This window comes from Ochlerotatus camptorhynchus, unplaced genomic scaffold (assembly GCF_037179485.1).
Source record: "Ochlerotatus camptorhynchus isolate MF236.1 unplaced genomic scaffold, CSIRO-AGI_Acam_v1.1 ptg000349l, whole genome shotgun sequence".
Taxonomy (NCBI): Eukaryota; Metazoa; Arthropoda; class Insecta; order Diptera; family Culicidae; genus Ochlerotatus; species Ochlerotatus camptorhynchus.
Genome location: NW_027040837.1, coordinates 29,542 through 56,750, shown reverse-complemented (window position 1 = coordinate 56,750; position 27,209 = coordinate 29,542). Strand labels below are relative to the sequence as shown.

The following is a 27,209-nucleotide window of genomic DNA, read 5'->3' as shown; positions in this document are numbered from 1 at the left end:
TTTGCTTGTAGATCTTTTAGATTTATAGTCCATTATGTGCGCGAGATTCCGATAGTGAGGATAACAATGAAAAACCGAAAATAAATTATTATAATAAAATTACGAAATTTCAATATTTTTTACTGTTGAATTTCGAGTACATTTAAATCTCGATTTAAATTTAATGTTAAATTGTTGTACGGGAGAAAAAAATATTTTTTTTTTTAAACGATGCAATGAAAATTAATGTGATTAGATCAAATTTATTCTAGAAAAATCAGTTTTTTAATTGTTAAGATGCTAAACAACCCTCATTTTTACCGTAAATGTATCAAATACCATGATTTTCATTGTTGTGAATCATAAATTTCGTTGTGATTTTATGGTAAACGAAAAAAATTGCCCAATGCTGTGAAAATAAATATCATGGTTACAATGGCAATGAAAATCATTGTATTTTTATTGGATTTTTTTTACGGGATACCTGGAGCCGAAAGTGAGGACAACAAACTTTCGACTGGAAAATGGGATTAAGTGTGCGTGCGTAACTGTAACTGCTGCAACCAAGTTGTGTAATATTATATTTCATTATGTACACCAGTTTTTGCATGCATCGATGTAATTGTATCTGATTTTTGCAATCACATCAACCAATCAAGCGCTGTAATATCGATCAACGTATTTGGAGTTTATGTATGATACATCAGCTTGAATTACGTTGATCGATATAACAATTTGTTTACTGTATATCTGTAAAAAAAGAAGATACAGATTGTCGAATAGAAATATACATTTACCTATATATTATAAACAAATTGTTAAACCTTATTGAGTTATGGAAGTTTTTACAATAATGGATTATGGAATTGAATATTGTGAAGTTCAAAACATACATAAACATCTAGGAAAACTTGGCAACACTGGTGGTATGACAATCAGTTTGATAGAATTTTATTTGCGATTGCGAGCTCACAGCAAGACAGCAAGACTACTCTGTATTATTTATCAATCAGTCGCAGTTCGCGGTAGGTAAACGGTGTCGAAACTTCTCCGCTCATCTTTCCATAATCCGTTGGTGCTGTGTGCTTCGCGGATTCAGTACAAAAGTGAAAAGAACGGAAACCTTATTGGCTGCCTGTGATCTCTATCTACTGTGAATTATTCTTGGTGAAATCATCCGACTGGAAACTCGTTTCCTCTTCATTATTATTGGTGGCTAAAGTTTGGAATAAGTGAGAACACAAAGCTAGAAAACAAGATGAAGGCGTTGCAAACCTGTGTGCTCCTGCTAGTGGCCGGATTGGTGATATGCAGTGGTGAGTAGTACCTTGAAGTGGCCATCTATTTTGTATAAATATTGTGTAACCTAGCGTTTAAGTTCGTCGCCACTCTTATCTTTGTAGTTCGGGTTGGAAAGCTGCTTAGACAATCGTTTCAAATGCTTTTCTTATGCTAATTAGTCAGGGAATATTAGTCCAGGAGCAAATTTTCGCACAATTATTCATCTAATTACCTTTATACATTTTTTTTGCAAAAGAGCAGCAACTTTAACATGGCTTCCGCCCGTATGAGCGATATCTGAAGGAAGAACAAAGAGAGCGTTCCTTCAGCTGATAATGCCGTCATTTACGCCTCAAATTTGTTCCCAATAACAAGCAAGGGGAATGTGTAAATTACTGATCCACTTCCAAAAATGACGAACAGCTGTGTTTTTGTGTTGGGAAAATTTTTGGTGGTGTACGATATTGAACGAATATCCAAAACGTAATTTCGACAAGGCCGGATCAGCAAAGAAGATAAACAATGTTGGCAAATGTCGAGAGATTACCCGTGCAGGGAAGGGGACCCTTGATCTAGAAAAAACAAGAATGTTCTTACGCTAAACATGAGTAATTATTTTTCAACATCGAAAGATTGATGAATCATTTCATTTTTCACTTGTCGCTGTGTTGATTCTCCTTTCATAACTTAATCAGTGCTGCCAGAAGTTACTAGGCGTTATTTATCGATAGCGAGGTATTTTTTTTTATCTTGTTCGTTTATTTGGAAGGCTCAATCGCGTTAGCTTTACGGAGCCGATAATTCAATGTTCATTGATTGTAAAAAAAAATCACTTATTTCTATGTCCAGTAGAGATTAGGCCGAATACTCGCGGCTTACCCGAGGTTAGAAGGGTACATTGTCGAAGGATAGGATCAGGGCAGGAACTTGGGCGCACCTCCGCACCATTAGTTATCACAAGTATGAACGGTAGTGCGGTTCTAGATTCGTCTGGAGTTCGACCGGTGGTGACCAGTAGGCGACGATGAGACAAGGGGAAATGAAAAACAAAAAAACTAATCAAGAGACACAAAAGACAAGGAATTAAGTTCTTATACTAGACATGTGCAGAAACACATAAATCGACTGCATATAGCAGAGATCGCGAGTTCCCAACACGTCTCTGATAGGGATTTGTCTTTCTTGGGCCAAAAGTCGCTCTCTGGCGACGTCATTATCCGTCTATTACCAAATTGCGTGATCGATGTCATCGTAACCGTTTCCACACCGACAAATGTTGCTGTCCACGAGGTTTATTCTATGGAGATGCGCGATAGCGAGGTATTGGATTTGTTTAAATATTAATTTCCACAGCTTCAAAATTCCTCAAAAGCAATGAGAACTTTAGTTCGATTTCTCCTTTTTTCGTTCTTCAACATCATAGCCTTAAATGAGTAAATTTTATTTCTGCTCTTGTTCGGCGGCGCTGGAATTGGTATTTTAGGTCGCGGGATCTGAATATGAAATTATAATTCTCTGGAACGACCGTTTTCATATGACCACTATTGTCATTTAACTTGTCGTATGAAGAGGGTTTTGGTTATAGACATATTCTTGCCAATTCCCTGGTGGTATCTGAGAAGTCTGGTGGCTGGAACCAGTGCTGCAAAATATAGGCCATATACGGGGTCAAATATAAAAAAAAAATCAAATCTCCCCAAAGATCAAGATCACGTTCGATTTTCGTATGCAAAAATCAACAAGCAAACTGCGGTCGATATTGCAAGCTGTGATATCGCAGCTCGGAACATCAAGCTAACAAAACTCACCAGCTGAAAATCTCACCAAACTGCGGTAGGGGGGATGGGGGCAAGAAGACCATATGGGGTGAGATGGGCCACCTTTCGGTTGGGCATAATACCTAATAACTAAATCTAATTTTTTTACAAACTTGTTGAAAATGCTTCTAATATGCATCTCCATGAAAACCGTATCAAAATTCAATTACATGTCTAAGATAATAATGGAAATGTAACATTAGCTCAAAATCTCTAGAATATTATAAGATATGCAGTCAAGAAAACAAGCATTGCATTCACTATATTACATTTTACTGATCTGCTGATTCTACAGCGAGCAATACACGTAACTGTTGCTAAAAGAACTTATGTTTCTATTACACATGATTCCTGAATGTTATTTTCTAGTGAAAACCTGTCAAAACGTTAACTTTTACTAGGGTGCTCATATTGCCTCGTATGCTCGTTGATCGGAGCAAAAACTGAAATTTTTCAAACATAACAATTCCTGCGATAGGATGGATCTGAAGAATTCTACGAAGCTGAACAAAGCAAATTATGAAGCATGGAAGCTTCGCACCGAAGCGCTGCTGATCCGGGAAGGTTTGTGGACCTACAACAAGAACAACCTACAACAAGCGGCGGCGGGTGTCTCGGTGGCGTGGGTAGAAGGCGATGAAAAGGCCCGTGCAACGATTCTGCTAATGCTGAAGGAAAATCAGTTTGGCGTGATTCGAGCGGCGAAGACGGCGAAGGAAGCGTGGGTGGCGTTGGCCATGTATCATCAAAAGGCAACCTTGTCCACTAGGGTTTTGTTACTACAACGGGTGTCTGAAACCCGGTACACGGAAGGTGAGGATATGGACGATTACCTCACGAAGATGAACGATCTGTACACGAAGCTGTGCAGCTCAGGAAAGGACCTGGGAGAGGATACCATGGTGGCCTTTATCTTGTGAGGATTGTCGAAATCATTCAACGCATTGACGACTGCCCTCGAAACACGTACGGATGATGCCTTGACGCTGAACCTGATCCGGGACAAGCTACTGGACGAGGTAAGCAAGCAAAATCGTAACGCAACCGAAGGGACGGCATTGAAAGCAGCGGGACGAAAGCCGAGTGTGTGTCATTTCTGCGAGAAGCCTGGCAACAAACAACGGGACTGCAAGCAGCTACGCGATCGAAGAAACAGAAGGCGAAGACCGCGCGGGATGGAGGCTACAGCAACATGTACTGAACTGGCGACACGGCGAACGATGAACGCACATGACTTCTAACAGGGATTTCTTCGAGGAGTTAGAACCGGCTACAGGCGAAGTGGAGTTGGCTGACGGGTGTGTAGTAGCGGTCGCTGGTACTGAAACTGGTGTGATCGAATGTGTGGACGGTTCTGGAAGCACGAATAAAATTCGTCTCAACCACGTTTTGTTTGTGCCAAAGCTGTCAGCAAGTCTTTTGTCTGTGCTTACTTTGACAACTTGAAAGGCGAAGGTTGAATTCGATGACGTGAAGTGCAAAATCATCGTCGATGGGAAGGAAATTGCAGAGGATTATACCGGCTGAATAAGCAAGAACAAGCAGTCGCCGCGAGGGTAACTGCATCTCACAAGCGAGATTGCCAGCACAAATGGCAACGACGGTTTGGACACCGGGAAGCTCATGCATTGGATGGTCTGCTGAAAAAGAAACTTGTTACCGGTATGAAAGTTGTAGGTTGCGGAATATGTGAAGATTGCAAACGCTGTGTGAAAGGAAAGCAGGCTCGAACTCCCTTCCCCAAGACCTCCGCACCATTAGACTTCATCTACTCGGACGTGTATGGACAACTGGAGACACCCTCCTAATCCGAGGTCGCAGAACGCATAGTGGAATACTGTAATTATGTCCACACGTAGTTCGGGAAGTACCCCAAGCGCATCAGGTCTGATCGGGGAGGGGAGTATTCGAGCGAAGTACTGCTGGAGTTCTACCGCAAGCATGGAATCCACCCCCACTCGCGCTATGGAGATCACACCATACGAGCTTTGGTGTGGACATAAACTGAACGTTTCACATCTGAAAGTGTTTGGGTGCAGAGCATTTGTCTATGTGCCGAAGGAAAAGTGAGGCAAACTCCATGATAAGTCGAAGGAGATGACGTTCGTCGGGTATTCCAGTAACCACAATTCATACAGATTCATTGATATGGCCACTAACAAGCTGATAATCAGTCGAGACGTTCGTTTCTTTGAGGAGAAGTACGGTACCCGGTACCGATGTTCCTTATCTGGAGGAGGAGCCGTACGAGGAAATTCTACAGCCGTTACCTCCTATGGCTGAAGCAAATCAAGAAGTTCCGGATCCAAACGATCTAGAGATTGACGAAGAAAATGACGATGAAAGGTCGGACCTAACCGACACGGACTTCGATTCTTGCGACGAGTCCCTTCATGAAGATTTGGATGAAACCATCGTACGAAGATCAGAGCGGTCCAACAAAGGTGTCGCCCCACAGCGGTACCATGAAGCAAGCAACATGGCAGCAGCTACTGAACCGAGGACGTATGAAGAAGCAGTAAGTGGACAAGAGAGCGAATCGTGGATAGCTGCGATGGAAGAAGAGATCCAGATGGACGAAAGGCGGGTGGCTGCATATGGCTGTACAAGCGGAAATTGGACGAGCATGGAAACGTGACACGCTACAAGGCGAGACTGGTCGCACAAGGTTTTAGTCAGAAGTTCGGCACTGACTACTATACTGCCCATAATCGCATATCAGTCCCATATGGATATGAAATCATGCAAAGATGGGACTGATATGCGATTATGGGTAGTATAGTCGCTATATTCATAGTCTGGCGGATAGAATTCCGATCTGGTGTAGTGGTAAGCGTAATTACCTCTCACCCCAGCAGGCCTGGGTTCAATCCCAGTCGGCGCCGCCGGAATGTTCTGAGGCATAACATCTCTGATCACGCCTTCCTTCGGATGGGAAGTAAAGCCGTTGGTCCCCGGTTCATGAGTTGATGGGTCGATAGGTAGGGTCCAGGTGTGGGAGCTGCCTTCCTGGCACGTCGGTAGCATTGGTGCTCAGCACGGAAAACAAGATCGACGGAAAAAAACAAACCAAAGGAAAAAAAAAAGAATTTCGATCTATCAAAGAGCTGAACCAATTCAATATATTGTAGACCAACAATTGAAACGGTATTACCAACTTTTATAAACAAAACGTTGATTATTATTTCCTCGCCAATCGAAGATTAATTACCAACATCATCGGATAGGGGAAGCGTTCCACAACCTAAAGATGGTGTTAGTTTGTGTAGGCGAGCCTTGAGTCACGAGAAACCGGTTTCCGAAATTTGGTTCGCAATAGCTGATGTGCTGTTTTCTGTTGGTCGTCGTGATTTGCTCGATTGGTTCCGCTATTTAACAGCTCAATTGGTGTTCGCTCCGGTGGCAAAACAGGTAACATTTCGTTCTTTGCCACCCGTCGTCAACTTCTAGTGAAAGACGTCGATGTCAAGACGGCCTACCTATATGGGACGCTTACCGAGGCTGTATACATGCGTCAACCGAAAGGATACGAGACTGGGAGTCCCGCAGAAGTTTGCCATTTGAAGAAAAGCCTCTACGGTCTGAAGCAATCCGGTCCAATTTGGAACCAGACGATTGACGATTGCTTCAAGAAGCTGGGATTTCTACAATCAACTGCTGATGCGTGCCTATACGTAAGAACCAAGGGTGAGAAGCAAGCTTTCATCCTTCTGTACGTCGACGATATGCGGAATATGGAGCGATCCTGAAAGCATTATAGAGGAAGTTCAAAACCCTTGGCGATGTGCGGCAGTACCTGGGCATACAGGTGGAGAGCAAAGGAGGAGGAGTCCAGCAAGCTACCAAACAATACTTCGCACTCCAGTTTGGTTGGTGGTTTGCTCTACATAGCGATCAATACGAGGTCAGATGTAGCGATAGCGATCAGCGTTTCGTTACTTGGGCGAAAGGTGAGTGCCCCGAATGCAGCAGATTGGACTGAAGCAAAGCGCACTATGCGGTATCTCCGGGCGACAAAGAATTTTCGATTGCATTTGGGCGGCAAGAATGTTGACATGAAGGCTTAAGCGGATGCATCATCGGGACCATCGGGACCGTAAATCCAATAGCGGTTTTCTGATTATGTTCGGTGGAGGTGCGATCAGTTGGGCGGCAAGGAAGCAAACCTGCGTTGCCCTATCTTCAACGGAGGCTGAGTTTATTACTGCTGCAGACGCATGTCAAGAACTTCTCTGGATTCGAAAGCTGATGAAGGATTTCCACGAGCCGGAAACTCAAATCCTGCTACTCGAGGACAACCAGAGTGCCATCCGACAGTTGGACTCGGAGAAACTGGAACGCCGGTCCAAACAAACACGTTGACACCAAGTTCTAGTTCACCAAGGATCTTGTTCAACAAGGCATGCTGTCCGTAATCTACTGTTCAACGGAGTATATGGTTGTCGACATGCTCACCAAACCATTGAACAAACTCAAGATATCAAAACATCGAACATCGGCTGGTGTGCTACCTGTGTAGTTCGAGGAGCAACCAGCTGAAACCTAAACCTATCAAAGTAGCCTGTAAAGAACGGTTAATAAAAATTTATTCATTCCACTGTTACAATCCTTAGCGATCAGTTGTTTCTATTCCACGCTCTGCTTACATATATGCCTAACTTACACATTTTACGACATTTTTCAAAGTTTAAATGCGTGTCATACAATAATTCTCTTGAAATTAATTGCAGTGACGGTATTGAATTAATCTATTTTATTTTCTATTTTGAATAATTAGAAATTTATGGCTAAAATACAGGGTGCACATTATACTCCACCTGTTCACTATGCCCCGCCTACCCCTATCCAACAGGAAAACAAAATAACAAATAGCCTTGACGACTTTTGGTTGAATGGCAGTTCCAGAGTTTATATTTAACCGTATTTTGACAAAACAAAAGAAATGCCACTGGCCCCTCTAGTAAAATTTTCTACCTACCCAATGCATGCACTGGCTATAATTGCATATTAGTCCCATATGGAAAAAGTAGGCGTTGAGAAAATGGCAGTCGAAGTTACGAAGCGCAATTCTCATGTAAATATTTGAAAAATCATAGTAAATTTATTGAGAACTTTAACTTGAACTATGGACGATTGAAGTTCAGGATGGGACTGATATGCGATTACTTTGCTTGATGGGACAAACTGACTTGATGTCGTTTTCATTTGTTTCATGATCAAAGTCCATAGTTTTATCACATAATATGAATAGTAGAATTGATAGTGGATAGCGTTGTTATCTCAAAATTGACGAAAATCCATATGGGACTGATATGCGATTATAGGCAGTGCAGGTTTTTGCAATATAAGCGGTATAGATAAAAATTATTTTCTTCTTACCATTAATTTTTCCGTAAGAAACTGTCACCCCTCTCCGCATTGACATTATATTTGAGCGTTTTATCGAACGGTCAGTAAACAATCACCGAACACGACAATAAATTCTGAGTGTGTAAGAAGCTCTATGAAAATCCAAACATCGCACATCTGCCCATACTTCGTGATAAAGTTCAACAAAATTGAGAAAACCGCATAAATGATAGAAACCGGTTTGCTGAAGATATAACTTTCTTAAAAGCCATACTTGATTCCAGTTGCAAATTGCAAAAAATCCCCGCATTGGATTTTTTTTACTAAAGCGTTGTAGTAAACGTATGGACGACTGAAACCAGAATACTGAAAAAAGTTGTTCCAATCGAGCAAAGCAGTGAATTTTTTGAGTCAAAATAGAGGGTTCTGATTTTTTACCCAATCCTACACTATCTCGTAGGTTTGATTTTCTGCTTGTGATACAGCAACGTTGTTGCGTATTTGCGCCTCACTGTCAACCTATAATCTAAATGTGTATATCCAACAGTAAACCTCGTGCATTACTCATTTCAAGCAACAGAAAGTGACGATTATATACATGTACCTTCTCACTACATATATACTACATACGACGTTAGTAACAGAGTTTACCTACATATTTGCTCCGTTATCAACTCGCACGCAGAGCATTGCCATTTTTCTTTTATTTTGCTTCTGTCGAGCGAATAAATATGATTTGTCACCCCGCTCTGCAAAAAAAAAACTGACACACTTTACGAAGCAAAGGATTTGCAGCTCACAGCCCTTGTTTCAATATTAGGCTAGATGTGACGCAAAACATTACAAATTTTCGATGACCTTCGCAATCCTGATTTATTTCTTATCTAACTATTCTGTTCCATATCCGGGTAGTATATACAGGCAACTGATAATCGATTAATTTATCCACTATACCGTGGTGCATATGCGATCTACCGCGAAAAATGAAGCTCGAACTAGACACGGAGGATGGCGCAGTGGCAAATAATTGCTACAGTTTCGGTCTTTTTTTGCATTGCCCAATATTCGTTTGTCAAGGTGACGGTCAATTGCGGGGCTTCGATCAAATTTGTCTATTATTATGTTGTGTTTTGTAACCAAATTTCATTTCCCCAACAACAGTTGCAACCAACACTTTGGACAAGCAGGAAGTGATTGCACTTATTTCAGCTATAACGTGGGAGGCAAACTATTCCATTCCAGTGCCCATGCCCGTGCTTGATGACACATGGCTTAATCTGAAATAGCTCCCAACAACGTCGTTATCTGTGTTTAACTTTACTGGCTTTGTGTCGAGATGAAATGCCTATCGGCTAAGTAGCTATAATATAAATAATCAGTGCTCTACTGGAAGTGCGATAACCAGAGAACTCGCTTATGTCAGCAGCACCAGCATCTCACTTTGTCTGAGTCAAATTGTATACAATTTTTGAATACGAAACCTGAGTCGCTAATAGCAGCAAGCAAAACAAAATATACTAACGCTGATTCATTTTTTTTTCGTTTTGTTTTCCTTTTCCCCGGCAGCTCAAAATGATCCAGATACTCCTGCCCCTATCCCAGACAGCACAACGACAACGAGCGAACCTCCTGCAACAACAACAACAACAACAACGACGACTGCTAGCCCATCGACATCTACAAGTACAACAGAGCCACCACCAACTACTACAACACTCGCACCGACAACTACTGCTGCGCCTACAACAACTAGCACTACTGAGCCTCCGAAGCCAACGCCGGTGCCAGAGCCCGAAGTAGGCAGCTGGACCTACACCAATGCTACCACCAATCAGACCTGCGTGCTGACCCAGATGGCCCTGCAGTTGAACGTCACCTATCAGGATGCCGGTGAGTGTTTTCCGCCTTTATTCCAATGAATTCTTATGATTCAACCGACATCATCATCAGCAGTCCGTTAGTCAAGTTTCACATTCCCTGCTTATCAGCTGGACCAGTATTCTAGAAAGCAATGTGATTTTATTACTGACGACTGACAAGTTCTATGCCAAGTATGTATTCCGTAATCTGGAGGAATCGTTCAAGATCACCACGATTTTATTGGAATCTGTTCATTCTTCGTTCAAGTCGAGGGAATGTTCGTCTTAGTAAACAGCTTCCATTCTTTACCGTAATTCTGAGGAGAATTTCATGACTATTGTGAGGAGGGTTCCAGGACCAATTTTAATTAGTATTTCAAATAAGCTGTGATCTGAATTCCAAGCAAATTTCCGAGAAGATCTCCATAGGTATTGACCCCTTTCTTTCGGTCATAATCACTGCGACCAACACATGATATGTCCGAGTTCTTTGTCTAGAGCATGTCGATGTACCATATTACTTTGGAAAAGTAATGAGGTAGGGGAGGTGTACCAATTATGACCAGGGTTGCTTCCACTCACTTACTATAAAAAACAAGTTTTACGGAATTATAAATTCATTAGATGTTATTATGATGTTTTGTGCTTGTAAGTTAAAAAAAAGAGGTTGTAAAGTATGTATGACTACATACATTTGACATTTGAAACCTGTCAATTTCGCTTTCAGATTTCGTAAAATCGCTGATTGTGTTTATTGTTGTTTTACATCCACAGGCTGGATGAAGCCCTAATGATGTTAACCTTATCAACTATAAATACATTCAAGCATGGTCATTAGAGTGATGCAAAATTTGAAATTTTCGCTCCACAATACTTAAACGATTCCAAATCGGATCCTGACTAACCTCTCAAAATTTGAACCCATTTGGTGAGAAACTGAAATGGCACAAACCATTTGAAGTTTGTATGGGAATTACTATGGTAAAACCAAGATTTTTGTTCATGTCTATCTAATAATTCACCATATCGGTCTGCTTCAAAAGCTTTCAATTTTACTTGTAGGAAATTTTCTCAGCTACAACTTTGCTAAAGACCACTTTTTGATTAAATGCAAGGATCGAAAGTTATTAATGGTTCAATGCACTGATGTCTTATGATCATGCTCAATCAACTGCTCAGCAGGCAACATTGGCGTTTCTGGGGTGTTGAATAGGACACAAAAATTATGGCTACTATGTCACACTGCAAAATACAGTGTTGCCTACAGAGCAGCTGCTTGATCATGTCATAAGTTTACCAATCTCTTAAATAATTAATAACTTTTTCCTGTCTCGTTTTACATAGAAACGATCTTCAGCAAAGTTGTAGCTGAGAAAATTTTCTATAAGAATAGCTATCGAACTGTTTCGCAGCTCAGTTTGGAAAAAGACTGAAAGGCAATGAACGAAAAGTTTGAGATGTCTTAGCTTAAGGTTGTTACGAAGCGGTCGGAGTTGAACATTCAGGTCAAGTTGCCTCATGATAGCCTCGCAATCTGTCCTTCCTTGCAGGATATCGGATACGGTTAGGGCTCTACTTGTATCTCTTCTAGTCACGAGCGTTCATCTTTCCACGTAGGAACCATCCAGCTCCTGGACAGTTATAGTACCGCAATTCTGTCACAAATCAATGGCCTGTTGAATGAAAACAACCGCACCCTGGATCTCTGCTTTGTGAGTGCTCGTGATACAGCTCCTTTCCTCTCCACGGCACCCGAACCTTTAGTCAAGGTAGTGCATCATCACCCTGCTTTAGTTATCGTGATCGAAAATAATATTGTCCATGATTTCACCAGCACTCCAAACGCTGTGTCATATGACTTCCGTAGAGCTGACCATTGCAGTATCGTCCATGTGCTGTCTAACCTAGATTGGGAGCATATTCTAGATCCTGTAGACGTCAACATTTCTGCACAAACCTTTTCTCACGTCTTGGCATATGTCATTGACAGACACGTTTCCAAAAAGATCATCCATATCGACTCTCGCGTCCCGTGGATGACGAAAGATCTTCGCTCGTTGAAAAGAACTAAGAAGGCTGCTCTCAGAAGATTTACTAAACTCCGCACACTGCCACTGAAATGCTACTATGTCAGACTCAACCACGAGTATAAGCGGTTAAGTCGTCTCTGTTTTCAACGCTATCAAAGGAGGATTCAACGGCGGCTAAAATCACACCCGAAATCCTTCTGGAACTTCGTAAATGAGCAACGCAGGGAAGTCGGCTTACCCTCTTCCATGATTTTTAATGGTGAAACTGCTGGAAATCAACAAGACATTTGCAACCTGTTCTCAGCCAAATTTGCTAGTGTGTTTGAAGCCGAGCAACTCTCCGCTAATATCATTACTTCCGCGGCCAGTAATGTTCCTTTGATCAACCAAACGCTCAGCATGGTCGAAGCCACTACAGATACGATTTCTAGAGCAGCATCTAAACTTAAGACTTCAACTAAGGCTGGACCCGATGGTGTTCCGTCGATTATTCTTAAAAAGAAAATCACTTGTCTTTTAGATCCACTGCGCCGCATAATCCAGCTGTCTCTTTCCAGCGGCATCTTTCCGTCTTGCTGGAAGACTGCGGATATGTTTCTTGTTCATAAAAAGGGAAGCAAACGCGACGTAAACAACTACCGGGGAATCACGTCGCTGAGTGCTGTATCAAAAATTTTTGAATTGGTTGTCATAGAGTCCCTAAATGCGCATTACAAGCAATATCTAAGTACAGATCAACACGGATTCATAACTGGGCGTTCCACAACTACGAACCTGCTGTCTTACATCACAGATAGTTTGATTGCTCGGACCCAAACGGACGTTATCTACACAGATCTTACGGCAACCTTCGATAAGCTGAAGCACGAAATTGCGATCGCTAAGCTTGATAGGCTAGGGATCGGTGGAAATCTTTTGAGATGGTTTCGTTCATACCTCACGGAGCGCCAATTGACAGTAACTTTGGGTACTTGTCGCTCAGCAAGCTTCTGCGCAAAATCCGGCATACCTCAGGGCAGCCATCTGGGACCATTGGTATTTCTCCTCTCCTTCGACGACGTTCACCATGTTATCACAGAGCCACGATTATCGTTTGCAGACGATCTGAAAGTTTTTCTGCGCATCCGCTCACTCGCCGACTGCCGTTCTCTCCAAAATCAGATTGACATCTTTGCTGACTGGTGTAGTCTAAACCGACTGGTGGTCAACCCAGCTAAGTGTACAGTTATTACTTTCTCACGCAAGAAACAACCGATTATTTTCAACTACAAACTACTAGGCACGACTATCGAACGGGTGCACTGCGTGAAAGACTTAGGCGTTTTTCTAGACTCAAAGCTGACAAACTCACACCATATATCGTATGTCGTCGACAAAGCGTTCTGGCTTTGTCTTCAAGATTACTAAGAACTTCACGGACATTTACTGCTTGAAATCGCTCTATTGCTCTCTCGTACGATCTACGTTGGAATACTGCTCTGCTGTCTGGAGCCCGAACTACAATAATGGGGCCGAGCGAATTGAATCTGTTTAACGACGTTTTCTTCGCTTCGCGCTCCGTAAGCTGCCTTGGAGATACCCACTTCGTCTTCCAAGCTACGAGAATCGCTGCCAATTGATCAATATCGAGCCCTTACATATCCGAAGAGATGTTTTCAGAGCCTTTAACCGTCGCCGATACTCTGCAAGGAAGAATCGACTGCGAAGCAATTCTGCAACAAGTGAACATTAATGTTCAACCTAGATCACTACGCAACAGTCTTATGCTGAGACTTCCACTTCTTCGAACTAATTATAGCATAGGGAGCACTATTTACGGCTTGCAGCTAGTGTTCAACCGAGTATCGTCGATGTTCGATTTCCACTTGACACGGAATATGCTTCGCCGAAGATTCTCTGCCTATTCTGCTGACCGAAGGCGCTTGATGCCCAACAGCTAAGTGTAAAATTTAAGACTTATAAATTTTTAGTAACTTGACAATGCTTTCCTAGTTATTTTCGTTTGTAACTGTAGTAACTGTAGTATATGTATGTCGTCTGTATAATCTGTACTTTTTTTACAACACATCATTGGGACTATTTCTAGTCTGTTCATGCAACCATAACAAATAAACAAAATAGTCCGGAGAAGTTCTAGGTCGATAGGTTGGCAACGGCTTTCGTAACTGGGTAATCGAAACGGGTCATTCCAAAGCAATCTACGCAACGCAAAACGAAGAAAGCGACGTTGAACAGATTCAATTCTCTCGGCACCGTTGTTGTAGTTTGGGTTCCAAACCGCTGAACAATACTCAAGCGTCGATCGAACAAACGAACAATAGAGAGATTTTAGACAGTAGATATCGGTGAAGTTTTTAACTGTCCTAAAAATGAACCCTAAAGTTGTTGACGCCTTATGGACAACATGTGCAATGTGTTGCTTGAATGATAGCTGCGAATCCAAGATCACACCCAAGTCTTTCACCTGATTCACGCATTCGATTGTCGAGCCAAGCTGGTTCTAATTTAATATTATCGGATATTGTTTTTTGGCTGGGTTCACTACCATTCTGTTTAAACTGCACAGCTGACGTTGAAAAAGTGACAGTCAACAATGGAGCGGATTCGTAAGAAGATTTTGAGGCTATCTGCATATGATAACCGAGGAACTTTGACGACCAGATGCACGTCGTTGAAGTACAGTATAAAAATCAACGGTCCCATGTGGCTTCCCTGAGGTATACCTGATGTGGCGAAGAAGCTAGCTGATCTGTAATCTACTATGTCAACCTTTAGTTAGCGACCGGTAAGATATGATCGAAACCAACTCAGAAGATTACCGCATACACCGAGCCTGCCGAGTTTAGCAATCGCAATAGCATGGTTCAACTTGTCGAATGCTGCGGATAGGTCTGAATAAATAACGTCCGTTTGAACCCGATCCGACATGCTTTCGGTTATATACGATGTGCGACACAGCAGATTGGTGGTTGTAGAACAGCTGACAGTAAACCCATGTTGATCAGCACTCAAATACTGCTTGCAATGGGACAGCAACGGTTCCATAATCACTAGCTCGAATAGCTTCGAAACGGCACTTTACGATGTAATTCCTTGATAGTTATCCACAATTCGTTTCCTTTCTTTGTTGTGGACGGGAAACATGTGCGCAAATTTCCAGCAGGATGGAAATTTGCCACTGGAGAGAGACATGCGGAATTAACAAGCTAGCAATATGTCTTCATTCCTTTATTTAACGTCGGTCTCTGTTCCGCAATCTAGTGCCAATCACCGACGGACATCGATTGCCATCCATTGACGACAATCGAATGTGCAGGAAGGCAGCTTCCACACCTGCGTAGGATATCGCACTCATTCATTCAACTCACATGGGCGGGGCCAACGGCTTTACTTCCCTTCCGAAGGAAGACGTGACCAGAGACTTCTATGCCTCAGAAAAATCCCACCGATCTCTGCTGGGATTGAATCCAGACCCATTGGGGTGTTAGAAAGCAGTCACGCTTACCACTACACCACCAGCGCCGGCAAGCTAGCAATATGTCTCTTCAAAAATACATATGGAACTCCATCAGATCCAGGATTGAACGATGACTTGAGCAGACTCGCGGCCTTAGAAATCATCTCAGCATTAACATCAATTGCACCCAGCGTTTGATCATTTACTGGAACGTTCATGGCAGCCAGGTTAATATGGCCATCAGTTAGTATCTCATTAGTGAATACACTGGCAAACTTGCTGGAAAAAGGCGGCATATATCCTGAACGGTTTCAGCAACTTCTCCGTTGAATTCCATAGACGATGGGAGATTCCCTGCGTTGCTCGTTCACGTACATAGTTCCAAAAGGATTTCGGGTGTAGCTTAAGTTTGCACTGGATGCCTCGTTGGAAACTTGAAAAGCATTCACGACTGACTTGCTGGTACATGTGGTTCAGCCTCACATAATGTAGTTTCAGAGGAAGCGTACAATACTTCGTAAATCTTCTCAATGCTGCTCTCTTGATTGACTTCAACCTACGTAGCTCTCTCGTCTGCCAGGGAGGTTGAGACACTTTTGGTGAGTTCTTTTCGGTCCGTGTCTGTCAATGACATATGCCAAGACATGTGAAAAGGTTTGCGCTGCAGCCTCAACGTCATCTGGATCAAGGATGTTCTCCCATACCATGCTAGACAATACATGCTACGGTGGTCAGCTTTACGGAAGTCATGACAATTAGAGGAGGGTGATGTGGAAACTACCATCATTTTCGTTAACTGCATGGTTAATTTTAAAAAGCGTTGCTGCGTTGTAGTTGTCGAGAAGGCTAATAGCTCCTGCGTGAAATGTATAGCTATCAGGATCTGGTTACAGGAATCCGCTATGAGATGGACTCCACGAAACGCCTGGTAGATTGAAGTCACCCAAAATGGATATCTCATCAACTGTGGTTATATGAAAGCTAATTTGACAGGTTTTATGTGTCACTTGAGGATGGTTTTTCATCAAAAAAATTAAATAGAGTTGAAAACTTGATGTTGCATTTTTGCAAGTTTAGCAAAAGTTACTCAATTAAAAGGGTATTTCGATGATTTTCAGCCTATTATAAATTCAGCTCCCACTGGGTGTTGTCACTTTCTTGAGTTCTAGTTGTTGCAAAATTTAAGCTGCGAATGGGTATGTACCTCTCTTAATAGGGGACCCGTACAGAAGGCCAAAAATATTCTAAGGTACCACAAAAGGCTGAAAATCGAAAAGGCCGAAATCCAAAAAGGTCGAAGGCCAGAAAGGCCGAACATTTATTAAAACTGAATTTGTTGAAAACCTTATCCAAACAATCTATTAAGGCCCACCCACATTAGATCCGTTTGCGTTGTGTTGACGTAAATATGACAGACAATAGATTTAGCTGTCACTTTACCTGGATCAAATGTGGGTGGCCCTTTAGCTTTTCTGCTCGCACAACTGACTCGGCTCGTTAAATGGTTCGCATTCACAAAAAATGAAGCCAAGATGAAATTAGACATAGAGGTGATCTCACTTGCTGACTTTTTGGGAAAACCAGTAAGTGAAAGCTGCAGGTAAGAGAAGGGTAAGGAAATGAGAGATGCGATAAAGGTGAACGGTTTATTTACGTATACGCAACATTCTGATTGGGTGGCGAGTTGCGCAAGCAGTTGAATGTGTGTAACGAGACATTCAGCAAAACGGACCTAGAGTAATATCACTGCTTTTTTTTTCGATTTGAGAATACCTCCCATATTCAATTTCATCTTGAACGAAGCCATCGTCGTCATTGAATACTCAAAGATGTGGAAAAATAAAGCTAATTGCAGAGTTTAAAATTATTGACTGCCTAGGCTGAGTGTCACTGCACTATTCAATCCATTGCTCTGTGCAGACCGTTTGTACCAAACGGTAAAGGACGAGACAATGGAAGGGCCAACAAAAACATTCAGTCACTCACGAGCAGGCGACGCACACCGCTTGCCTTCGCTCACACAGCATGTAATTGAGTCATTTTTCCATAGAAAATGTACGCTCAGTCATTCAAATATTGGGTACCATCACGGCAGAATAAACGTGTTGACTGAGCTACTGACTGAGTGCTCGGCTGTCAGTGACTCGTTTACCCTCGCGTTCACCTCTGAATCATTAAGACTCTCACGAGGCAGTGAATGATGAGGCAGATGGCAGTTCATATTCATATCAAAATGACTCAATGAACCTGACTGTTTTGCACACTGGCTAATTGTAACTTTCTCTCTCATTGAACATCTGAAGCCTTTCTGCTCTTACAACTTAGTCGCCTCGTTGAATGGTTCGCATTCACAAAAAGTAAACCATCTTTTCATTACATCGGCGTTAAACACTCAAACAAACATAAAAATAAAGCTACACGGCGAATGAGAACAACCCAAATTTGTGTTTAGTTCACTCATAATCGCCAAAAGTGCAGGAACTCAGCGATGTGTAAATTTGCCTCATTTTTTTTTTGTTAATTACTTTATTTGTACAGGCTCATTCGAATAAACTTTACAGAGCCAAGTTATCATTTTCTTTATACATTATAAATGTCTTAAATCTAAAATTAAATGATTGGAACCGATTACTCGCGGTCTTCTCGAGGTTAGTGGATGACAATTGTTTGGATCGGGAGAGGGAAAAGGAGATTTGGAATATGATTTATGATTCAAAAATTTCACTATTTCTAAAACAAATACTTAATCCTATCGACGTTATATCAACTCTGTAATTATACAATTATTACAGAAACAAATCTACAAAAAAAAAAAATACACACACACATACAAAACACAAACTAAACACAAGGTTTATCAAACTTACAATCTATGGTTAATATTCTTCAAGAAAACATATATGAGTTGCATAAACTCCAGATCGCGTCTAGCCAAAATATCCCGAACTGGAACATTAGGTTGTCTACCTCGAGCCCGAAGGGAATCGTATAACTCGGATCTGACTCCACGGTGCTCAGCACATGACCAAATAATGTGATCTGCGTTCTGGTAACCTTGTCCACATTCACAGAGATTACTGTCCCCCAGCTCAACACGGAACAAGTGAGCGTTTAACGAGTAGTGATTGGACATGAGGCGAGACATCATACGAATGAAGTCGCGACCCACATTCAACCCCTTGAACCAAGGACACTTCGACACCTTAGGGATGATTGAATATAACCATCGTCCCAAACTCCCTTCACTCCATTTATTTTGCCAGCTGGCGAGGGACTGTTGACGATAAATGAAGAAAAATTCGTCGTAGGCGATTTGTCGATCGTAAATATCGCCTTCCATAGTGCCCACCTTTGCAAGCGAGTCCGCCTTCTCATTGCCCGGAATCGAGCAATGAGATGGGACCCATGCAAAGGTGATGACAAAAGATCTTAAAGATAAAGCACTTAGAAGCTCTCGTATTTTCATGAGAAAATACGAGGAGTGCTTTACCGGCCTCATGGAGCGAATAGCCTCGACAGAACTGAGACTATCCGTAAAAATAAAATAATGATCTGGTGCAAGTGAGGCGATCGTTTCTAGCGTATAATGTATTGCCGCCAGTTCAGCAACATATACGGAACAAGGAGCATGAAGCATTCGAGAGGCGCTATGAAATTCGTTATAAATACCAAAACCAGCGGACGCCTCTATTAGTGATCCATCTGTGAAGAACGATCTTGCGGAATCAACTTGGCCAAACTTTGCAGCGAAAATTGACGGAGCAATCATGGAACGATGATGCTCTGGGATTCCGCGAATCTCTTGCGTCATTGATAAATCAAAATGAACAGAACTGTCGAAGTCGGAGAAGCAAACACGATAGGGATTATGCTGCGAAGGGCTGACATCCTGTGTTATGTACACGTAGTACAATGACATAAAACGAGTTTGAGGGTTTAGCTCAAGAAGCTTCTCAAAGTTTGCAATCACCAGTGGGTTCATAATTTCACAACGGGTGAGGAGCCTGAGGGACAATTCCGAAAACCGATCAGAGAGTGGCAACATGCCCGCTAACACTTCGAGACTCATCGTATGAGTCGAGTGCATGCATCCTAACGCGATACGAAGACAGCGATACTGGATCCGTTCCAGTTTGATGATGTGCGTTTTAGCCGCCGACTGGAAGCAAAAACTACCGTACTCTAAAACCGATAAAATCGTTGTCCGGTACAACGTTAGAAGATCTTGCGGATGGGCTCCCCACCACGTTCCGGTAATTGTTCGGAGAAAATTGATCCTTTGTTGGCATTTCCGCTTCAGATACTCAATGTGGGATCTCCAGGTGCATTTGGAATCGAACCAGACCCCAAGATATTTGAAAGACATGGAATGAGTGATCGGCTTACCCAAAAGTTGAAGCTTCGGTTGTGCTGGGCTATGCTTCCTAGAAAAAACGACCAACTCAGTTTTCTCCGTGGAGAATTCGATACCTAGCTGGATAGCCCAAGTAGACAAATTGTCTAAGGTATCCTGTAAGGGTCCTTGCAGGTCGGCCTCTCTGGGTCCTGTCATAGACACTACTCCGTCATCTGCAAGTTGTCTCAACGTGCAGTTGTCCCTTAGACAATTGTCAATTTCTCTGACGTAGAAATTATACAGAAGGGGGCTTAAACATGAGCCCTGGGGGAGACCCATGTAGCTAAATCGTGAAGCTGTAGAGTTTCCATGAGAAAAGCTCATATGTTTCTCTGACAGCAAATTGTACAAAAAGTTATTAATTAATGGAGAAAGGCCACAACCGTGGAGTTTGTCTGAAAGGACTTCAACCGATACTGAATCAAAAGCCCCCTTAATATCCAAGAAGACAGAAGCCATTTGCTCTTTATTAGCAAAAGCCAACTGAATTTCAGTGGAAAGCAACGCGAGACAGTCGTTCGTTCCCTTGCCCCTACGGAAACCAAATTGAGTATCTGAGAGTAGGTGGTTCAACTCAACCCATTTGTCCAGGCGAAAAAGGATCATTTTCTCCAACAATTTTCGAATACACGATAGCATCGCAATGGGACGATACGAGTTGTGATCTGACGCGGGTTTTCCAGGCTTTTTAATGGCTATAACTCTCACCCGCCTCCAATCATCCGGAACAATATTTAGCTCCAGAAACTGACCAAACAAGTTCAACATGCGCCTCTTAGCGACGTCTGGGAGGTTCTTCAACAAGTTGAACTTGATTCTATCAGCCCCCGGAGCCGAATTGCCACACGAAAGGAGCGCGAGTGAGAGCTCCAGCATTGAAAAAGGCTGGCTGATCTCGTCTACCGAATTCGTCGTTTCGCGAGGAATCATCTGTGCCGGCACAGAATCAGGACATACTTTTCGCGCGAACTTGAGAATCCAACTATCGGAGTACTCCTCGCTCTCGTTGTTTGAAGACCGGTTACGCATCCTTCGCGCCGCATTCCAAAGCGTATTCATCGACGTTTCGCGCGATAATCCGTCCACGAATTGCCGCCAGTATCCGCGTTTCTTGGCTTTGATGAGGCTCTTGAGTTCGCGTTCAAGAGCCGAGTACGCTTCGAAATACACGGGTGTTCCACGTTTCCGGAAAAGCTTAAACGCGTCGGACTTTTTACGATAAACCTCTGTGCATTGGTGGTCCCACCAAGGGGAAGGAGGTTTCCTACGCAAAGACGTTCCAGGAACCGGCCGAGTTTGAGCTCGAAGCGCGCTGTCCAAGATCAGATTGGAGAGGAAGTTATATTCCTCCAACGGTGGAAGCCCTTCTACCGACGTTAGGGCATCTTCTATCACATTCTTGAACTTTGTCCAATCGATATTACGGGTAAGATCGTACGCGACGTTAACGGGTTCCGACGGATTGAACCCACTGGCAACTGAAACTTTGATCGGCAAGTGATCACTACCGTGGGGATCTTGGATCACATTCCACGTGCAATCCAACGATAATGAGTTAGAGCAAAGTGTGAGGTCTAATCTACTTCCATTCGAGGATGGGCCAGCCAAACGTGTTACTTCTCCATTGTTAAGAATTGTCATATTAAAGCTGTCGCAGAGGTCATATATCAAAGTAGAACGGTTGTCATTATGCAGTTCCCCCCAGCCTGTACCGTGGGAATTCAAATCTCCCATAATCAACCGTGGAGCAGGAAGTACCGAACAGATATCTGAAAGTTGTTTGCGATTAACAACGGCTCTAGGAGGAATATAAACAGAAGCAATACAAAGGCTCTTACCTTTAATAATAGCCTGACATGCAACAACTTCAATACCTGGAAATTGTGGAAGATTCACTCTATAGAAGGAATGGCACTTTTTGATCCCCAAAAGTACCCCTCCTCCACGCGAATCCTCACGATCCAGTCGAATAATGTTAAAATCATAAAAAGGAAGATCGATATCTGAAGAGAGCCAAGTTTCACAAACAGCAAATGCATCACAATCATTATTGTGAATTAAAAACTTAAAAGAATCTAATTTAGGAATGAGACTTCGACAATTCCACTGTAGAACAGTGATCAAATCCCCGACCTCGTTTGGAAAATTATCCATCGAAGGAAATGATTGCTGCAATGAGGGGCCACTTCAATGTCAATTGCTTCAAGAGGGTCTTCACAGAAGGAAGCATTGCCAGAACAATGCTTTTGAGAGGATCAGAAATATTGAGGTACTTGAGAATATCGTCCACAATTTTATCAAATGAGAACAACCCGGATGAAGAAGGGGCTTCTGTTCTTAAAAATGGGCCATCAGGGGTTTTTGATGTCCCCGGGAGAGATGGAAAGTTCTGGTTATAGTCAGTTCCGCGGAAACCAGGAGGAGTTGAAACTTCCTTTTTTCCATCACTCCTTGATTTGGGCAAGCTGATTTGGGGTTCCTTATCTGCAACTTTCCGCGAACGGATGCGTTTTCGTTTCCGTGCAGAACCTTCCGGAAAACTGAAAGAAACTCCCTTCTCAGCCAAGTCAGAGTCAGACTCGTCATCAGACAAAACAGCAAAGGGATTTTTGTCGTTGGTTGATGGTGCGGCTGTTTTTAGCATTGCTGCAAAAGACTGCCTGGAACGCTCCTTAAGAGAGCGTTCTAGTTTCTCCCCGCGTTGTTTGTACGCCGGGCACGATGAGAGACCATGAGGAGTTCCCTTACAGTACACGCATTTTGGTGCAGTGACTGTGCAGGCGCCATCCTCGTGCTTCTCCCCGCATTTGGAACAGCGTGCCTTGCTGCCACAGTGAGAGGCCGTATGTCCCAACTGTTTGCAGTTTTGGCAGTTCATGACCCGAGGAACAAACAAACGCACAGGTAGCCGAAGTTTTCCCAACTCGATGTAGTGAGGAAGGGCTGAACCAGAAAAGGTCACTCGAAACGAGTCTGTGGGGGTAAAGCTCTTTTTACCCTCGCTGAAAGATACTGAGTTCAGCTTCTGGACTTCCAGTATCTCAACCGTGGGAAGCAAGGGGTTCTTGAAACGGCCAACCGCTTGCTTCGCCAAGATCTCGGGGGTCAGACTCGCTTCGGTGACCACACCTTCGATCTCCACATTACGAGCTGGGATGTACACTCTATACTCGAGTTGAAAGAGCTGGGAGGCAGCAATCTCGTTAGCTTGTTTCAGGTTAGAGACGACAACGCGAAGTTTATTGTACCTCACCTTCGAGATTTCGGTCACGGCCGAGAACCGCTTCGTCAGATCATTAGTAATTTGCATTACATTCAAAGGTTTCTTTTTGGGCTGAAAGTAAACAACCCATGGGCCAGTCGAGTCTTCTGGGTAGGCTCGCGATCGGGGGCTTATCTGTCCCTGTCCATTACCAGACTGAGATGACGAAGCAGGGATGGCATCATCTGATTTCTGGGATGACAGACGTTTTCGACCCTTCTTGCTATCGCGTGGCAAAGTGGTGTCATCTTCCGACAAAACGTCCATTTCGTCTTCCGACAAAATGTCCATTTTGCCGTACTAGTGGGAGCGAAAACCGCTCTACCACTGCAACGATAATCAAAATTACTCGGACACAATACACGAGAAAAAAAAAATACAAACACAGAAACACAAACTTAAAATTTAACTGATGGGAGAAAGAAAGAAACAAGAACAAAAACTTATCTGATAATCCTATACTACTACCACCGAGCGTTTACACAGCAGCAGCGGAGCGACGCGCAGCTTTGATGATCTTCGATCCGCGTGTGCGGGCGGTCTTCGTTGGTGTGTGCTTGTATGAAGCTCGGCACTCAGCTGAACACACGAGATGGATGAGCGGTTTGAATGTGGAGGCAGATGCTGACACTCGATGACGATGATCCGTGTGCACAGGTATGCGTGACCACGCACCGATGGTGCGCAAAATGGTTGGCGAATTGGCAATCGCAAAAACAATTTTCCTTCCGATGATGCCGAAAACACACTTTCTTCTCAGAAAAAAACTCACTTTTTGATAAATTTATCGGGAATTATGCCAAGAATCACTAAGCGAGAAAAAACTGATTATTTACGTCAGATAATAGCGAGAAAACTTCCAAATTAACGGAGCGCGAAACAAGTCGACCGTTCTTCTTGCTAGGACGCAGTGAATTGTAAATTTGCCTCATGTTTTCCCAGGATTTTCCAGGGAAAATTCCCGAATTTGAGAAAATTAAAGATTGGATTCACTCAGTCTATTGGTACTACTCCGAGACTGAATAAAATTTTCGTCAATTTCCTCATTTTCCGGAAGATTTTTTAGGTTTGCCACAGGAAACCATGAGACAAATTTTACTCATCGCTGAGTTCCTGCACTTTTGGCGATTATGAGTGAACTAATCTCAAATTTGGGTCGTTCTCATTCGCCGTGTAACCAGTTCGATTTTGTTTGCTAACCTGGTTAAAATGTCATATTCAATTATATTAAAGATAAATCGTCCAGCTCAAACCTTTGTAGGGGTAAAAGGTGGGATCATCATTATCATTTACTACTAAAATTATAACATGTCTCTGGTATAGCTGATATTCACGTTGCTTATGTCTATAAAGCATATTTAACCTCTATTACGCTTGTAGTAGTCAATTCACTTCCGCTTCGCGCCATTTTCGAATGGGTTCTACTCAACCCTCGACGTACAACATTTCAAACAAATTTTGCAATGTGCATAAACTGACATCGAGTAAAAAAAACATTTATAATCCCCATTGATTTTTGCTACCTCTTGCAAGCGTTCTATCAGTTCCCGGAAAGCAACGTACAGCTCTATCGATTTGCTTGTTTATTTTGTTGTTCCTATCGCCCATATGTATTTGATTGAATTCTTCTTCGTCTTTTTCTCTTTTTCCAATATTTTTCATGTGCACCGTATCTCTGCACCTTTTACATAACAAATTGAAGCTGACTTTTTTTCCGTTTCTAATGCTTACCAATTGCAGCTGATAAGCCAGCTCATGCCCTGTACGACGTCCCGAAGAACGCTCAAGTCGTCAACGGTTCCTGCGGCAGCGAATCCCAGTTCATCGTGCTCCGGTGGGGCCCTGAATCGACCGTGCCAAGCCTCCTTCAGGTCAGCTTCATGCTAAACACCACCGAGCACGAGTTTTCCCTGGCCGGACTGGACTTCACCCTGGTGGTCTACGGCGAACAGTTCCCCAATGCTAAGGGTGAGTATTTACTGTTAAACGGTATTAAACTTTAGGTAATTTCATAAAAATGTAATCAAAGATATTGATGGGACTGGAATCCGTACACCCAAGAAATTTATCGGAAGCCTCATGCAAATTGTCACCAATATTCCCGGTGTCGATCGAAACGCATTTCGCACACATATAACAGGTATTATAATAATAGGAAACGTATTTCGACCGAAATAAGGAATAGGGGCTAGGGGATGTAGTAAACTGTATACTGTCACTATTCGCATAACAGTCCCATGTCTAGGACGGCCCCGTCGTAGCGGTTAACGGTCACGCCAAAATCACGAGCTTAAATCTCAGCCCCGGACAAGTCACGAATGACCCAAGAGTAGCTTCCGCAATATCTTAACCTATTATCGTCAGGGGGTAAATAAAGTCCCTGAGCGGTCATTTGTCAGTGTGTGGATAGATCTTGCTTCAGTGCATCATTTGGCCCTAAATTGAGCACCTTTTACTCTAATGATAAAAATAAAAATAAAGGCCCATATTAATAGGAATTGAACAGGACATAGAACTGTTATGCGAATAGCGTCAGTATACATCTTAGGTGTACAGATTTCGGTGCCATACCATGGGAGATTTTGTTCATCTTCTATCCAACAAGGCATATTTTCAACTTAATGCCATATTCATGAACTTATTGACTAAACTATTATATTTCAGACAACCAAACCATCCGGCTAGTCAATGCTCAGACCTTGTTCAAGACCCCGACGGACATGTCCTACCACTGCAACCGTCCCCAGCAGCTGAACCTGACCTCGGTTGATCCTACCGGATACAACTCGACCGTCACCGTATCCAAGCTGCAGTTCGAGGCGTTCCACAACAAACACAACGCCAAGTTCTCGATTGCCAAGGACTGCGATGCCATCGATACACCCGACATCGTCCCGATTGCCGTCGGTTGTGCCCTGATCCTGCTGATTGTGATCGTCCTGATCGCCTATCTGGCCGGACGCCGCAGCACCCGGTCCCGAGGATACCTGAGCATGTAAAGTGTGAACGTAAGTACATCTACCTTCCACGAATGCTCTTCTGATCTGAAACATCCGAAATCTACTGCAACAGCTCGCCGCGAACGATGCCATCTATTAAGAAAACATAAGCTGAATATTAGTTAAAAAAAACCACAATTTTGCGGTCTGATCCAAAAACCAAGCGGGGAGCATTCAGAACTGATAAAAAACGGTGCGATTGGAGATTTCGTAGCAGTACCACAAATACTGTTCAACATAACTGTTGTTGGTGATACATTTTTTCGTCTCGTGTTTCGTTCTTTATCCAGCTCACACAAAGAAAATCCATGCAAAAAAGGAAAGAAAAACATCCAAAACTATCTTTAACATTCTCCAAACTAAATGGATAACTCTAGATCGCAAGGAAAAGTGAATTCTTAGCATTGCAGTTACGTTTCTCACCGTGATCTACAGAAACCAAAATCCGGCAATCTAAGATTAACCGAACAAACAAATAAAAATGTGTAGATCAAATTAAAACATTTAAAAACGATCCCGAAGGGTCGACGGTTTTGTATAAGGAACAGAGAACAACAATTTGAAAGACAGAATAAGAAAGAGAAAACTTGTTTATAATATACCTTTCTGTAGTTGGTTAGAGTAATTTTTATGAATCAATAAATAAAAAGTTGATCGGTGAAAAACGACAGACGCGCATGCGTAATCGATTCGAACTTTGAAGACAACCTTTGCGCTGGGATCAACCATTGCCTGAGCTATTTTTACCTCCTTGACCATTTTCATCGCTCATTTTCCACT

At 42.7% G+C, this 27,209-nt stretch overlaps 1 protein-coding gene across 1 annotated transcript; it reads left to right on the top strand.

Annotated features, from left to right (window-relative positions):
- The first annotated feature begins 954 nt into the window (after positions 1-954).
- LOC135709047 (lysosome-associated membrane glycoprotein 1-like) lies at positions 955-27,095 on the top strand. Its single transcript, XM_065231234.1, has 4 exons — positions 955-1,295; positions 9,993-10,316; positions 25,171-25,398; positions 26,095-27,095. Exons 1-4 carry the CDS (start codon positions 1,238-1,240, stop codon positions 26,427-26,429), a joined length of 945 nt encoding a protein of 314 aa, XP_065087306.1. The 5' UTR covers positions 955-1,237; the 3' UTR covers positions 26,430-27,095.
- Positions 27,096-27,209: the final 114 nt, after the last annotated feature.

Bases quoted from the DNA above. Each gene is read 5' to 3' on its own strand.
- LOC135709047 (XM_065231234.1), top strand. From the start codon at position 1,238: ATGAAGGCGTTGCAAACCTGTGTGCTCCTGCTAGTGGCCGGATTGGTG. The intron at 10,317-25,170 runs GTGAGTGTTTTC...TACCAATTGCAG, and splicing joins CGTCACCTATCAGGATGCCG to CTGATAAGCCAGCTCATGCC. The intron at 25,399-26,094 runs GTGAGTATTTAC...ATTATATTTCAG, and splicing joins ACAGTTCCCCAATGCTAAGG to ACAACCAAACCATCCGGCTA.